The sequence below is a fragment of the Peromyscus leucopus genome, chromosome 2 (assembly GCF_004664715.2).
Source record: "Peromyscus leucopus breed LL Stock chromosome 2, UCI_PerLeu_2.1, whole genome shotgun sequence".
NCBI classification, from domain to species: Eukaryota; Metazoa; Chordata; class Mammalia; order Rodentia; family Cricetidae; genus Peromyscus; species Peromyscus leucopus.
Genome location: NC_051064.1, coordinates 106,092,972 through 106,107,567, shown reverse-complemented (window position 1 = coordinate 106,107,567; position 14,596 = coordinate 106,092,972). Strand labels below are relative to the sequence as shown.

The 14,596-nt window shown below is 43.5% G+C and overlaps 2 protein-coding genes across 15 annotated transcripts in view; one reads left to right on the top strand and one right to left on the bottom strand.

The window, feature by feature from the left end:
• Mier1 (MIER1 transcriptional regulator) overlaps nucleotides 1–6,525 on the bottom strand; it is a 55,646-nt gene extending 49,121 nt beyond the window's left edge. For 2 of the 13 annotated variants that reach the window (XM_028887720.2, XM_028887761.2), the window contains exons 1-3: nucleotides 6,431–6,513; nucleotides 5,267–5,367; nucleotides 2,615–2,688 (exon numbers count right to left, since the gene is read on the bottom strand). In XM_028887720.2, the coding sequence (XP_028743553.1) occupies nucleotides 2,615–2,688; nucleotides 5,267–5,367; nucleotides 6,431–6,491 (236 nt within the window). In that variant the 5' untranslated portion in view covers nucleotides 6,492–6,513. Of the gene's footprint in view, nucleotides 1–1,388; nucleotides 1,518–2,614; nucleotides 2,692–5,266; nucleotides 5,368–5,954; nucleotides 6,054–6,121; nucleotides 6,208–6,430 lie in introns of those variants that run through there. The other 11 variants (XM_028887767.2, XM_037202751.1, XM_028887794.2 and 8 more) reach the window with 9 other exon arrangements.
• Nucleotides 6,526–6,763: 238 nt separating this feature from the next.
• Nucleotides 6,764–14,596, top strand: part of Dnai4 (dynein axonemal intermediate chain 4) — a 67,754-nt gene continuing 59,921 nt past the window's right edge. For both annotated transcript variants that reach the window (XM_037202748.1, XM_028887700.2), the window contains exon 1: nucleotides 6,764–6,846. In XM_037202748.1, the coding sequence (XP_037058643.1) occupies nucleotides 6,794–6,846 (53 nt within the window). In that variant the 5' untranslated portion in view covers nucleotides 6,764–6,793. The remainder of the gene's footprint in view (nucleotides 6,847–14,596) is intronic.

Genomic DNA, 14,596 nt, shown 5'->3' with positions numbered 1-14,596 from the left:
GTCCTACTACCATAAAAATCTCTTTTTTCTTCAATAGCAAAAAATCCAAGACATAAATAAGAAGGCAATTCTGTGATACAAGTTAACACCCCCAAAACTACTCCAGGAAGCCTGACAAGTACATGAAAGGCCCACCATCTTATGCTTCTGTATTCCAAGATTTAAGGATTTTATGTATAAACAAATAGTAGTCACTCTCCACTTCATTTAGCAAATGAAGGCGTTGAAAACTGAGAGCTAAGTGGTAAATAAAATCACTTACTTCCTCAATCTAATTTCTGATGCCTTTGACATAAAAATATGGAAATGTATGGCAATTTTCTGCCTTCCTAAATCAAGTATTTACACAATTTGCCTCAATAGAGATCCGAAAGGTCCAAATATAACAATCTGAACTCCAGGGGAATAAATAATAACGAAATTCACTGGTAAAAATTAAACAAAACAAACTACAGAAATGATGTTTAAAGGCTTAAAACCAGACACAATGTTAAAAATTTCCCATAGCATATTCTAAGGCCTAATTAATCCTAACCCACCTTGTTTGCCTACCAATCTGAGCGCTAACCTGGGGAACTTGTTTACTAGACGTGAAGAGAAGGCTGGGAAGGGATGCGGCTCAGTGGTAGAGCGTTTGCTTCTCTGCCTTGCACAAGACCCTTGGGTTCTATCCTACAGCAAGAGAAACAAGAAAAGCTTCCTCCAAGAACAGAAGAAAAAAAGGTAAATAATAGGCAAAAGAAAATAGAGTAAATAACAGACAGCTTTGATACTTTCATTTGTAAAGTTTTTTGGTTTGGGTTTTTTAAAGGGAAAAAAAAAAAAAACCCAGCCAGTCCCAGAGGTAGAGGGTGGAAAAGAAACTTGGAGGTTCTGTCTGGGGGAAGAACCCCCAGTTTGAAGCTGGATAGGGCCTACTGGGTTAATTTTTCCTGCTCACCTACACACTATTAAGGAAATTACTAAATTAATCAAAGGCGGGTCAGCTTGTTCTCCCCCCGACCCTGACCGCAGGTCAGCAAGCCGCGGGCGGGCGCAGCGACGTCTGGGCTCGCGGGGGAAGAAAGTTCGCGGGAGCAGGCTGTGCGAAGTCCGCGGGCCGCGCGGGCGGGCGGGCAAGCAGGCGGGCGGGCGGGCCGGCCGGTGAAGTTGCGCCACGGGCGGCTTCCGGACGGGCGCCCTCGCCCGCTCCTCACCCCGCAGCCGCCTCCCAAGTGCCTCAAGTCCGACGGAGCCTCTCCACCCAACTAAGTTCCGTGGAGCCCGGCCCGGCTGCCCGGCCGGACAACAGGTGGGCAGCGGCGCCACAGGCCCGACCCGGGCAGGCCCGCGCCTCCCGCCCGCAGCCCTCCACCGAGGCCCCGCCGGGGAGGGGCGCTCGTTCTTACCTCCGCCATGTTGGCCGCGCCACCGGGTCACATCGCCGCGGCGGGTCGCGGCCAGAACCCGGATGTGCGCCTGGGCCGCGGGGCTCCCGCCGCCGTCTCCGCCGCCGCCTCGGCGGGAACGCGCAGGAGCCGCCCGAGCGCGCCACCACACCCCGCTCCGCCCCCTCGCGGCGCCCGGCTCGGCGGGACGGGAGGGGAGAGGCCCGCGGGCACGCGCGGAGCAGGGCGCGCGCGGCCCCGTGGCCGCCGTCCCCGGGGAGCGCGCGAGGGGCGGGCCGGAGAGCCGCCACTCGGCACCGGGGCGGCCCCCGCGGGGCACTCACGCCGCAAGCGGAAAAATCCCTCCTATTCTACACGTCGGTCACTTCTGGAGTGCTAGCCAGAAAACAGATGTTGCCCGGACACAACAGCAGCACGAAGCGCGCTCCGACAAATACTTCCCCTGGTGATTCCCGACAAGAAAACCCTAGCTGCCCAAACTGGCAGAGCGCAAAGATGAAGAGCAGAGGATGTTAGGTTTTCCTCACTTTTTGCAACCACTAGCAACACAGCTCTGCATCGGAGGAATTTATGCACAACTACACGAAAGTTTCAGATGTAAAGTAATGAAAAGCTGCTCTTCGATGAATGTCTACTTGACTGCAGGGAGATAGAACCTACTTACTTGCAATGCCTAAAATACCTGCAAGTAGAAAGTTTGTTTTAATGTACTGGCCTGGGTTGCTAAATGGCCTTGAGGTCCATACTGACAATGGCCAGGGCCAATGATTTATTCCAATGTCCTAAAGTAGATGCTGGCTAAAATAGATTTAAGGCTGATATTATAAGAAGCAGTAAGATATTTTGCTAAACCAGAAGCTTAAAAAAAGCTTTTTTCTCAAAAGACCAGCTTTTTTCCTAAGGATTTTTCTTAATGAAGTTTCAAAATGACTACCAACATCAATCAGTTAAATGATACTCATTACCTCTAAGTAATATACAATGACTAACAATGCATTGTGCAAATGTGTACATACATAACTTTCTTAAACTTCATACTTATAATATGGGGGAATGCTTATTTCTTAAATTATTTCTATTTCCTTAAAATTCTAGATCTCATCAAGCGTTTTCCCATTTCTAAACACTGAACATAAACCTGAACGTCTTAAGCCCAATAACAATTTGTGCATGAATAAACTGCATTTATAGGTATATGAAGTAGCTGCTAAGTGAAAGGACATTACCTTGTAATTTGACAGGAAAAGAATCCAGAGACAGTCTGTAAACCAATTAAACATAAACATCTGATGCACATTTTCTACTGAAAGAAAAGCAAGGGAAAGAAGAGAAAGGAAAACTTTAAGGTTCCCAAATCTACAAACAATTCTTACCATTAACTGCACTGTACAGTATTTTCACTTTATTTTAAAGATTAAAAGCTTTCTCCCCCCACAAATTCCTGGAGGGAAATAAATATTTTAGCACAGGTATATGTACGTATATATAGTTTTATTAAATTAAGACACTACTTTGAACTTTTTTTAAATGTTAGTCCCTGTCCAAATAGTTCTCACTAGATGGAATAAAAGCTAAAGGCAAAGACCAATGACCGTGCATGGGCCAGAGGTGGGCACAGGTAAAAATAACAGAGGTCTTAGAGGTAGCTATACCATGGTGCTGAGGAGGACTTGGCACTAAATTATGAATGGTTAATATAGATGGATTTTAGCTGGCCACTAAAAGGAAAGTTGGAGTATTGTTGATATTTAATACAAAAGAATAACTTGCTTTAGTTCTTTGAGTTTTTGAGCCTCAGTTAAAACATCAACAAAAATCCCAACGGTGGTCAAGAGCAGACTCAGATTCCTCGAGCTATGGAGTGAGCTCTCAAGTCAGAACATCAAGTCTGTAACATTCTGAATGAATGTTACTTATTGCTAATCGCCTTTGAGTTAACTGATATTGCCAATCAATAGTATTCACGTTAAATGGCATTATCCTTTTGGGGGGGCATATTCCCTCTAAATATTTCCTCTTGGAAAAAATACACTGGAGCGCAGTGTTTTCTAGGCATTCTGGAGAAAGAGAAACGGCTCTAATACAGTACGTCATTCACAACTCAATGCTGAACTCAGTATTCCTGCATTGCGCCCTACTGACAATCCCATTGTTCAGAGCCTCAGAAACCACCTTCACGGAGAGCTATGTCCTTCTGAAAACCCTTCCTTACCCTTTGGTGTCAGGTGGGTAAGAACTCACTACTCATGTCTTCCAGTGGCACAGGGCCTTGAGGTCTTTGTCAGAGGTAGGATCTGCCAGGGAGTTCCAGAGACTTTGCTGTGCCTCTTGAAGAGGCTGCTCTTTTCAAAAACAGTTCAAATGCGTGGCTCAGTCTTCCCTGTCTTAAAAGCCAGAAGCTACTTCCTCACTTTCACCCATCACCTCTAGTTCTTCAGCACTCTATAAATTCAAGACACATCAACGTACTCAAGTGCAAACAGTCAATTTATACTTGGGCTAACAAAAAACATGTATCCGAAAACAGGTCATGGCAGAGTAAAACGCATAGGAAAATTCACCAATAACCTGATCAAACTCATTAGAATTTATTAATGTGACATGCAAAGTGTTAACTCTGTTAGCATTCTATATTAAACTGTTTAAGTTAACGTAAAAAATGTAGCTGGTTCCAACTCGAATGCAAGGTTTTTGTTTTCTATCTCAAAACAAAAAAAAACCACTATATAAGGCCTAAATAAACCTTAAAAAGCCTCCTTATTTTGGGGAAACTTAACATTAATTTTTACCTCATTAAGCTACTCACAACTATTCTATCCAGCAATGTATTCTTTTATGCCAATTCTCCATGAATTCTCCATGCAAAAGTTAAATGAGAGCTGGGGGTATAGCTCAGCGGTAAAATACTTGCCTAGTATGTGAGGCCCTGGGTTCAAGCTCCAATACTATAAGAAAAAGTTATTAAACGACTTACAGTAGCTCTAAGGGGCATATGTATGAGTGCATGCATACTGCACAAGCATGCATGCATTCACAAACATGCTCACACTCTCCAGAGATACTCAGTTGCTAACAAATATACTTAGGCTCACAGTTATACTTCAGTCAGTACCTCAATCAACAAAAACTCCTTTAACAACTTACATTTACCTAATATGTATAGCCTTTTATTCAGCACCAACACCTGACTCAAAAACTAGTAATATATCTGCTATATAGGCATATCTGTTTGGGAAACTCAAAAAAGTACCTCTCAAAGTATACCAAGAAAATATATGTAAGAATTCTGACGGATACAGATCAACACAGCATAACTAAGATCTTAAAAGTCTCCAAGTCTGTGAGTCCTCTTTGGAGACTATTTTCTGAACTATTTCCTAAAGCTTGAATTTAGGAACGACAGCCTACACTGTGTATGTGATGACAAAATACCTACATTCAAATTTTTTCTCGAATGGCATCTGAGACAGATTGAATTTATCTTGACTTTAGTAGGCAGAATGCGGGATGCAAAGCACAGCAGCACATTACATCTGGAGGCTTCACAACTATGCAACAGTAATTATCTCTTCGTTAGTTCTTGTATTAATGCCATCCTAAAACACACAGAGAACTCTGGCTCTTCAAAGGACAGTGTGGGTTCCTTTCGTAATTTTTCCATACAGTTTCATTCAGCAGCCCCCTTTTTATCCTTATGTTGCAAACTTGTGTTTATAATTCTTAACCTCGCTGAGGTTATTTTTATCTCCCCCGAAGTCTTGAAAGGGTTGGCCACTAGCCGTCCTACAACACTAGAACAGACAGTGATCAAGACGTTTCCATCACATGAGGGAGTCCGCTTTTGCCCTCCCTTCGTCTCCGATTGTCCCCCTGCCTACCAGCATCACATCCGTCTTGTCTGCATTGAACCTCAACCAGTTGGTTCTTAACCACGTCCGAAACTCAGCCAGGCACTGGGAGAATCGAGCCACCACACCATCTGGATTAAAGGAAAAGAAAGCCTCAGTAGGGACGAGAGAGAAACAGTGTTCCCACAAGCTCACCCAGTCTCACGTTTTCAAAAAGAATGTCTGAGAAACCAGGTCAACCGCCCCCCATGGCAGTTTCAGCAAAAAGAAGCAAACAAGTAAAAAAAATTGAGTCTTGCAATTTGTAAGCAATGCTAAAGATTAAAAAAAGGAACCCGATAATTAGGTTTCCGTATTTCACCCAAGATTTAGGAAAGGTTTAGTCAATTTCGGGTCATCTCAGTCTTAAAACTGCCTAAGGTCTTCTGCAGAATTACAAAGATCGAGGAGATTTAATCTAAGAAAACTGAAGCCCGTGGGGGACTGACTTGCCCAAGGTCACACAGCACGCAAGGACCAGAGATGGGCACCAGGCCAGGAGCCTCTATATTACAAGCTAAAAGAATAAGGCCACTCGCGGGGGGACGGGAGACGGCTGGGGCGGGGGGGGGGTCGGCACGGGCACCGGGAGCGGCTCGTTCCCTGCAATGCCGTCTTCAAGTCTCTCGCCCCTTAGCTCCCTCCGACAACAGCCGTGGACCCAGGTTGAGCCCATCACCTCGGGGGATGCTCTGCCTCAGAGCCCTCCACTGGCTGGGACAGCTGGGGAAAATCAGGGGCACAGAGGTGGAGCCACGGGGGAGTGGCCAGGAAGCCACACCCCTGCCGCGGAGCGAGGGCCGACCGAATGGGGCGGAAGCTGGCCTGCCCGCCCGGCGAACTCACTCCGCAGCGTAGTCCCGGCGTGCCGCGGAAGCAGCGAAGATTGGCGCCGCCGCCGCCGCCGCCGCCAAGGCCGAAAGACCGGGCAGGGGAGGGGCGGCAGCTGCGCGTGCGCACGGGGCGGCAGCGCCTCCGAGCCGCCAGCCCGCCCCGCCCACACTGGGGGGCAGCCCCGCCCCGGAAGTCAAGGGTCTTCCGGGCGGCGCTCTGCCGTGGGGGGAGGGGAAGTGGAGAAAGGGGACTGCGGGCGCCTCCGGAGCTCTGCTTTCCGATGGAAGGATAGGGAAGATGGTTTGTGGAGACTGCACTTACAGCCACCGCCGCTGCTGCCGCCTCCGCTGCTGCCGCCGCCGCCTGGAGACGCCCCATCCATCCGCCTGCAGCCGGGAGACTCGCAGCCTGGGAGGGGCCTAGGGCCTGGGCCGCCCGCCTCCTCCGAGTCGTCGCCCGAGCTTCCTCCAGCTCCACCAACCCTCTGCCCTCCCCTCCGCCTCCGCCCTCCTCCTCATCCTCGAGCGGCCAGCCAACCGCGCGGCCGCTTCTTGAGCCGGGCTCCGCGGTCGCCATGACGCCCGTCAAACATTCCCAAAGCGGCTGCCGCGGGCGGTTGGGGGTCCCGGTACTGCAGAAGCCGCTAGGGAGAGGGCGCTGGGCCCTGGTCTGCGGGTCGCCACTATGTACTCCTCTACCTCTCCAACGAGCACCCGCAAGCAGGCCAGCTTTGCTACGTAAGTTCCGCACTAGATCCATGGTCCATTCCTCTAGATCCCGGAGGCAGCCCCTTGGTTTGGAAAGGGGTTCCCAACGCCTTCGATCTTGCGGAGCCCCCAGGCAACTCCACCTCCTTGGGCCTAGTTCGGTCTTTATAGAACCCCATCTGCGGTGCTCGACTCCTGCTTCCTGTTGCTTCCAAGTGCTTTGGCTTGTATTCTTTCCTTTGGTCTTTCAACTTCAAGCCTTGCTGCGCTCGGGCTCTTTGGTTTCTCTGAGCAACCAGAGCTAATTTTAATATGTTCGCTGGCAGAGGATTTTTTTTTTAATCTCCTTTTGCCAGCTTGCCTTAAGACTCTTAACTGCCTACAACATTCTGCTAAGCCAGAAGAAAAGCATAAAGATATGTGGACTCCTGTGGCGTAGAACTTGAAAGTGGTTCATTGAATGTCCACTAAAATGTTCCCGAATCTTCACACATTTCAGTGATTTTGTTGTTTTCTCAAACCAGCCACATCTTTTCTTCAGTCCTCTGCTCAGTTAATCGTTTGCCATTTAAACTTACTGAAAGTTAATGGGAGAGAACCGTATTCTCTCTTGATTGTAGTACTCAGCCGTTAGGCCGTCCTTCCACTTCACCAAAAAAGCTTTCTGATAGCCAACAACAGTTTACACTTTTGTTGTTAACTAACCCATCATCAGCTTTGACCTAAGTGACCACTTACTGCGTTTTGAAATGCTTCAGTTAACTACTGGTTCACCACTCATTCCCCAGTCTTCGTTAGGTTCGTGACTAGTTTTCTGCTTTTATTTTTATGTATGTGTGTCTGTTTGTGTATATTTAGAGATAGATAGAGTCTCACTGTGTAGCCCTGACTGGCATGGAACTGTATTGAAAGTGCTGGGATTAAAGGCTTATTGTTTACCAATCTACCCATCTGTCCCTTATCTAAATATATGTTGTGGGATCAGGTGATCTCTTCGTTATTGCCCTGAGACTTTCCAAGTCATGTATAGTCATGACTCAGAAGTTTTTATTCCTCTTCAGGATCTCTCTCAAGAACACTGAAAACGAAATGGCTACACTTAAAATCAGTAGACTGCTTAAAATTCATCTTCATTGTTGCATTGTACTCCCTTTGTTTCCAGTATACAGTCATTCCTGTCCCAGTAAAGTGTAGTCCTTGTAGTTCCACATTCTACTGTGTAATGAGGGCCACTTTTACTTTTTGAAGTAGCTGTGCAATCCAAACCTAACACTTTCATCTAAGTCATTTCTGCATTGGAATAGCTGGCTGAGTAGTCCGATTGCCAACAGCCTCCATGTGATAGTCATTGTAGATCTGCTCAAAAGTTCCCTAAGCATTTCCCATTCCCTCTGAGTAAGTTCTCCCATTTTTTCAAGTGCCACAGGATCTGGCTTTGGATTCTGTCACTCCAGTATTATAGTAACACCCCCCATTCACTCCCCCACCCCCCGCACAAGTATTCCCATTTCTGGCCCTGGGAATTTGCTGTCCTTTGGAATAGTATATGCCATATAAGCCTCAGGATTCACTTATTTCTGTCATGTGTCTCCATATATGAAATAATAGTTTATTTCCCAGGATCAACCTCACCCTTGATGTATGTTTTATAAAAAGTCTATCCCCATGGGTATAAAGATTTTTATTTTTGTGTACTGCTGTAGACTCTTATTACCTAGAATGAAGAATGTCTTTAATACACATTTGGTGTGTGTGTGTGTGTGTGTGTGTGTTTCGAGATAGGGTTTCTCTGTGTATCAGCCCTGGCTGTCCTGGAACTCACTCTATAGACCAGTCTGGCCTGGAAGTCACAGAGATCCTCCTGCCTCTGCCTCCAAGTGCTGGGATTAAAGGTGTTCGCTACCACCACCTGGCTGTACACATTTGTTAACTGAACAAATGAGTAGACATACATATCAGTACCTGGTTACTGGTTTCTTTGCCCAATTTCTTTTTTGGCTTTATAGAGATGTTAAAGTAAAATTAAAGTGTGTAACTTAAAACAAACATGATATAACACTTGTTAATTCAAAACAGACACATACACAACCATGACTTTCATTTCAAAGGGAATAAGAAATGGTTTATTCTGGAACTTAATATGAGTGACCATGGCCCAGGAACACAAATTCAGGTTTTCCCAAATACCATGCTCCAATATGGTAAAATCACATGAAATTTTATAAGTCAATACACTTCTACATGCAGTGGTGGAAATGAAAGATGGTAGATTCCAGCAGAGTGGGGGAGTCGCTGTTACAGCTATCGATAACATTCTTGAGGCCATTTGGTGGGTGGAAATCAGTAATCTGTATACATTCCAAAGGGTTTCACTTAGTAATCTAAAGGATATTAGGTCAGACATAGAGGTAGGCAGAGAAAGGCAACTAGGGGGCTAACCATAGCAAGGTCAATTGTAGTCAGGCTTTAGACCTGCAACATTCCAACCTCTCCACAGTCATCAAGGTTTAATCTGTTAATTAGCTTTTGTAGAGTGTTCAGTGTAAGGTGTGGCTTCTTCCTAGGAACACTAGTTTGCACTCAGAGTAGCTGAAAATGTTAGAAAATTCCTTGGGAATTTAAGTAATGGCATTTATAACAGATGAATAGTTAAGGACAGAATAGAATTTGAGATGTGAGCTACTGTAACTTTTTGACATAGCCATGTTACCTGATTAAAACCAAGTTTCAAACTTAGTTATTGCTGTAACTCGTTATTTCTCATCTTTATTTTAGAATTTATTTCTGATGGGATAAAATATCTCTTGAAGAATTTACCAATTTTTCACTTTCTTGATTTTCCCATTTTGCAATCTTCCTATTAGCATCACAGATCTGGACAAATCACCCATTGTGCTAAAAACAACCCTTTTCTCTACCCAGTTGTTTTATTCTAATTCTTTACATGTTCTCATTTTGTTATTTAATTTATTCTTTGAGTATTCATCTGTTTACTGTTATAACTTAAAAAGAGAAGCAGGTGAATGACAAGGAGCTGACATGAGATTACCCTTCAGAATGAGCTGTATTAGAGCCTCACTACCCTTGAGTTGGCTGAGGTATGTGGCAGGAGCGGGGAGGGGAGGAGGCATGATTGGACCTTGCAGGAGGAGAATGTTAGGAGACCTAGAGCATATTACAGGTAGGCAGCCTGGTGGGACCTTGAAGGAGAGATGGAGAGAGTATTCCCTTCAGAATCCAGAAAGGAACTTTAGAAGAGATGGTTGTCATGTATAATATGACATGAGTCCTGAGGAAAATAGCCTTCAAATCCCCAAGGCAAAGGGGTTTCTGCTTCCTACAGGTTCCCATTTAGGTAGACAGGCCCCATATGGAGGGGTCTAACTTGGCCTGACATATAAGTTGCAGATGCAACCTAGGTAGGACCATAACTTACCCTACAGCAGCAAGGCCACAGTTCAGCAGGCTTTTTTATTCTACTGAGTGTCCCAGAGAGAACAGCAGGGAGAGGGAGCCTGTCAGCTCTTTGTCTTAACCTACAGACTTCTGGGAGGCCTGCTCTCATTTCTGACTGGGAGGAGCAACTAGAGAGTCTTTGGTCTAACTTGTTACTCATCTGTTTTTGCATGTTATCCACTTGTTCCATTAGAACCCTAAGCATATTCATTATTTTAAATTCATAGTTTTGACAATTCCAAAATATCTGCCATATCTGAGTCTCATTCTGTGTTCACATACAAATTAAATCAGCTGTCCATAGCATCCCAGCTAGACAGTTGACTAGTTTGCTGTTTTGCAGGCAGCTGTTGTTGTGAGTTCATGAGTGCAGCAGTCCTGTGCTGTCGTCCAGAAGACACTGTTTTGCTCCTGTCCTCCCCTGTCTCTGGCTGTTACTCTCTCCACCTCCACTTGATAGTCTCTGAGTCTTGGGAAGCTGTGTGGTACAGATGTCCCATTTGTGGCAGAGCACTCCACAGTCAATGTGTCTCTGCACTTTGACTAGTTGTGAACTTCTGAGTTAACTGCTATCCATTGCACGAAGAAACATCTCTGATGAGGTGTGGGAGCTTCACTATCTGGGCTCAGGACTGGTCCTCTCCATCACTTGCATTGATTTAAACATGAATCTTGGTTCAAATATAATAGGAATCCTGAGGAAGCAGTCATAACAAAAACATGATTAACAAAAGAACATATCCTTACTGTAATGTAACACAAATTGCTAAATGGTCTTTAATAAAAAACCCAGAATCAGATATTTGGGTAAATACTGAAAGATCAGAGAGATAAAAGAACAAGCCACTTCATACCTCTTAGTACTCAGCCTGAAAAGCCTTCCTCAGCCGAAAGACTTTAGTTCCTATCTCCTCATGCCTATCTGCCTTTCTCTGCCCACCCATATCATTTCCTGTCTCAATTTTCCTAGTGCTGGGATTAAGGGTGTGTAACTCCCAAGTATTGGGATTAAAGGTGTGTGACACCACTGCCTGACTCTGTTTCTCTCATAGAGTGAGTCAATCTCATGTAGTCCAGGGTGTCTTTGCACTCACAGAAATCCAGACTGATCTCTGTCTACTGAGTGCTAGGATTAAAGGTGTGTGCCACCACTACTTGGCTTTTATGTTTAATCTAATGGCTTGTTCTCTGATCTTCAGGCAAATTTATTACCTTACACAAGATATAACCACATTTTTCTTTTTTTGTCTAAAATAATAAAAGGTTGTAACTAATATAAGAAAAACTATATACAATAAGTACAATAAATATATATAATATATACAGTCAAGAATTACATTAACAATGTCCAGTCCATAAACATTTGACAGATTCAGAGATAATACTCCATTATTGTAACTTCATTAAAACTGAAGTTAGCATTATTTTTATCATTTAAGACTATCAAGCAGTTGGTGGAGGTGGTAGATGCCTTTAATCCAAGCACTCAGAAGGCAGAGGCAGGTAGATCTCTTGAGTTTGAGGCCAGCCTGATCTACAGAGCATGTTCTAGGATAGTCCACACAGAGAGATCCTGTCTCAAAAAACAAAGGGGGGGGGGAGACTATCAAGCAAAATATTGACTATCTTAAATGTATTCATAAAAAGATTTTAAAAATATAGAAAGTGAGGCTGGAGAGATGACTCAGAAGAGTGCTTATTACTCCTGCAGCAGACCTGGATTCAGTTCCCAGTAACCACAAAGTGGCTCACAACCACCCATAACTCCAGTTTCAGAGGATCTGATGCACTATTGATCTCCTGGCACACATATATACATGTAGCCCAACACTCATAAAATAAATCTTTAAAGCAATAGAACTTTAAAATAAAGGGATGGGACTATGAGAAAACTCAGGGTAAAGATGCTTGCTGCTAAGCCTGATGATCTGAGTTCGTTCCCTGAGTGGGGCCCTACATGATGGAAGGAGAGAACCAACTCTGGTAAGTTGTCCTCTGATCTCTACAGGAATGCTGTGGTGTGCATGCACACATACACACAATAAATAATTTTTTAATGAGGGAAAGTGTCATGTATTTGAGATATACATTTGTTAATGCAACCAAAGGTGAGTATCACCTGGTATTTCTGAGGTCCATGTATATTTGTGCCCAGAAGTTTGATATGAGAAGTACAAATTTACTTCCTGAAGCATGGAGTACCTGATAGTCTTTTTCTCCAGGCAGAGTGAAATTTTTTATCTTCCCACTGATGAAATTATCTGGTTTTCTTTATCTTGGGAAAAATTCTATAGCCATTTTTAAATTTTTAGTTACCATATTTCCAAGTCTCTTAATAGCATGTTATCCTTTTGTAGTATTGGTTAATACAGTTTAATTTTTCATGGGACATAAGTACTTATTTTATAATGAGTTATGGGGAAAAAATGGATGTTTTCCAAAATTGATAGATCTTGGATGAGAACCAAAGCTTTACTTAATTTGAAGAATTAGTGTCATTTGTTTACTGAATAGGCAAAATATTATAAATAGATTAAAGTATTTGTCCATTGAATTGAATTCCATGATCACTATGCAATTTAGCAGGAATACCACATGAGGGAATAATTCTTTTAAAGAGAATTTTACCTACTGTTAAGGCAATACCTATTCAGCAAGTGAAAGCCTTACCCAATGGGAAAACAAAAATAAATCTAATCACAAATTTTAAACGTCTTATTTAGTAAAAGGAAAATTTTAAAAAAATCCTTTTTCTAAATTTTTTTTCCTCTTGAGACCATGACTAAGAGACAGTGCTTAAAAAAATCGTAATGTAACAGAACTGGTAGTGTCGTTATTTAATATCCTTTAACTATAATCAGCTGAGTTATAAGTACATTTGTTTTCTATGACCCTTCCTGAAACCCACTAATGTTCTGGAGATGTCTTATTTGCATTTTGAAACATTCCTTCACTTTAGGACAAAATTACCAGTCAGTACTTTCTCATAAGAAAGCATTTTCCTCTGTCTTTAACCTTTATCAAAAATATACTTATCTGGTTCCTCTGTCTTATTTCCTTTAAAGTAAACATGGATTTAATGAGACATGGGGGCTTGGACACAGTCAGCTCAGTTCTGCAGACATTCTTCTTGTGCCAGCAAATTAACCCATTTGTTAGAGGTTTAAATCGTGTTAGAACAGGTACTTGGAAACTTTTTGTTTAAAGGCGTTTAATTTTTATTTGGGCTCATAAGACAACCAGAACAAGTTAGCTTTGGGACATTTTTCCTTCCCTTTGAGCTAAATGAATGCTTGTTACTTAGAGAGGGCTGAAAGCAGAGGGAGAGAGAACCATCCTCCTGTTCTTTGAGTAGCAGGCCTTGAGTCCAGATGAGGCCATTATCCCTTAGGAAAAGCTGGAAAACCAAAATTGACAGAAAAATCAGGAAAAGTCCCAACCAGGGCTGTGTGGTTTCACCCCCTAGCATGGCCGTCTTGGTTGAATCTCCTTCTTTGATGCTTGCCGTTACTCTAACTCCACTCATGCCAACGAGCAGAAAGGCATTCGAGTTTGCTTTAGCAGCTGTAATTCATTTTAAAAATTAGAAACTAATTTGCCATCAAATGAGATGGACAGGAAGCATACATAGGTAACACAGACATCACCATACATAAAGGTGGATTTGAAAATCAGATCTTGCAGTTTTCATTTAGATGAATAGTTCTCAACCTGTGGGTCATGACCCCTTTGAGGGTTGAACAACCCTTTCACAGGGGTCACACATCGGATATCCTGCATATCCTATATTTACATTATGGTTCCTAACAGTAGCAAATTACAGTTATGAACTAGCAATGAAAATAATTGTATGGTTGGGGGTGGCCACAAGATGAGGAACTGTGTGAAAGCATCGCAGCACTAGGAAGGTTGAGAACTGCTGATCTGGATCATCATTTCTCATTTTAGGCTCGGTGCCTAACCTTGACTGCTTCGCCCGTAGCATCAAGCAATTACTGATTTCACATCTTTAAGAAGTTCGAGTGATTCTTAGTGTAAAGAAGATAACTGGGTTTTTCAAAACAAGAGTGTGGCCTAATTATTGATAAGTCTTTAAAGCAAGCACCAACACTTTGCTTTTGAGATGACTTAAGGGGTTGGGATTTAGTTCAGTAGCAAGTGCAAGCTGCTAGGTTCTGTCCTCAGCTTGGCGGTGGGCAGAGGGGCCACTTCCTTTCCCTTTAGCTCAAATTGGACAAAAAATAACCTTGAAAAAATGTAGATTGTGGATGTTACTGTTTGTTACAATTATATCTCTAATTCACCATGAGAATTAGAGATTTAA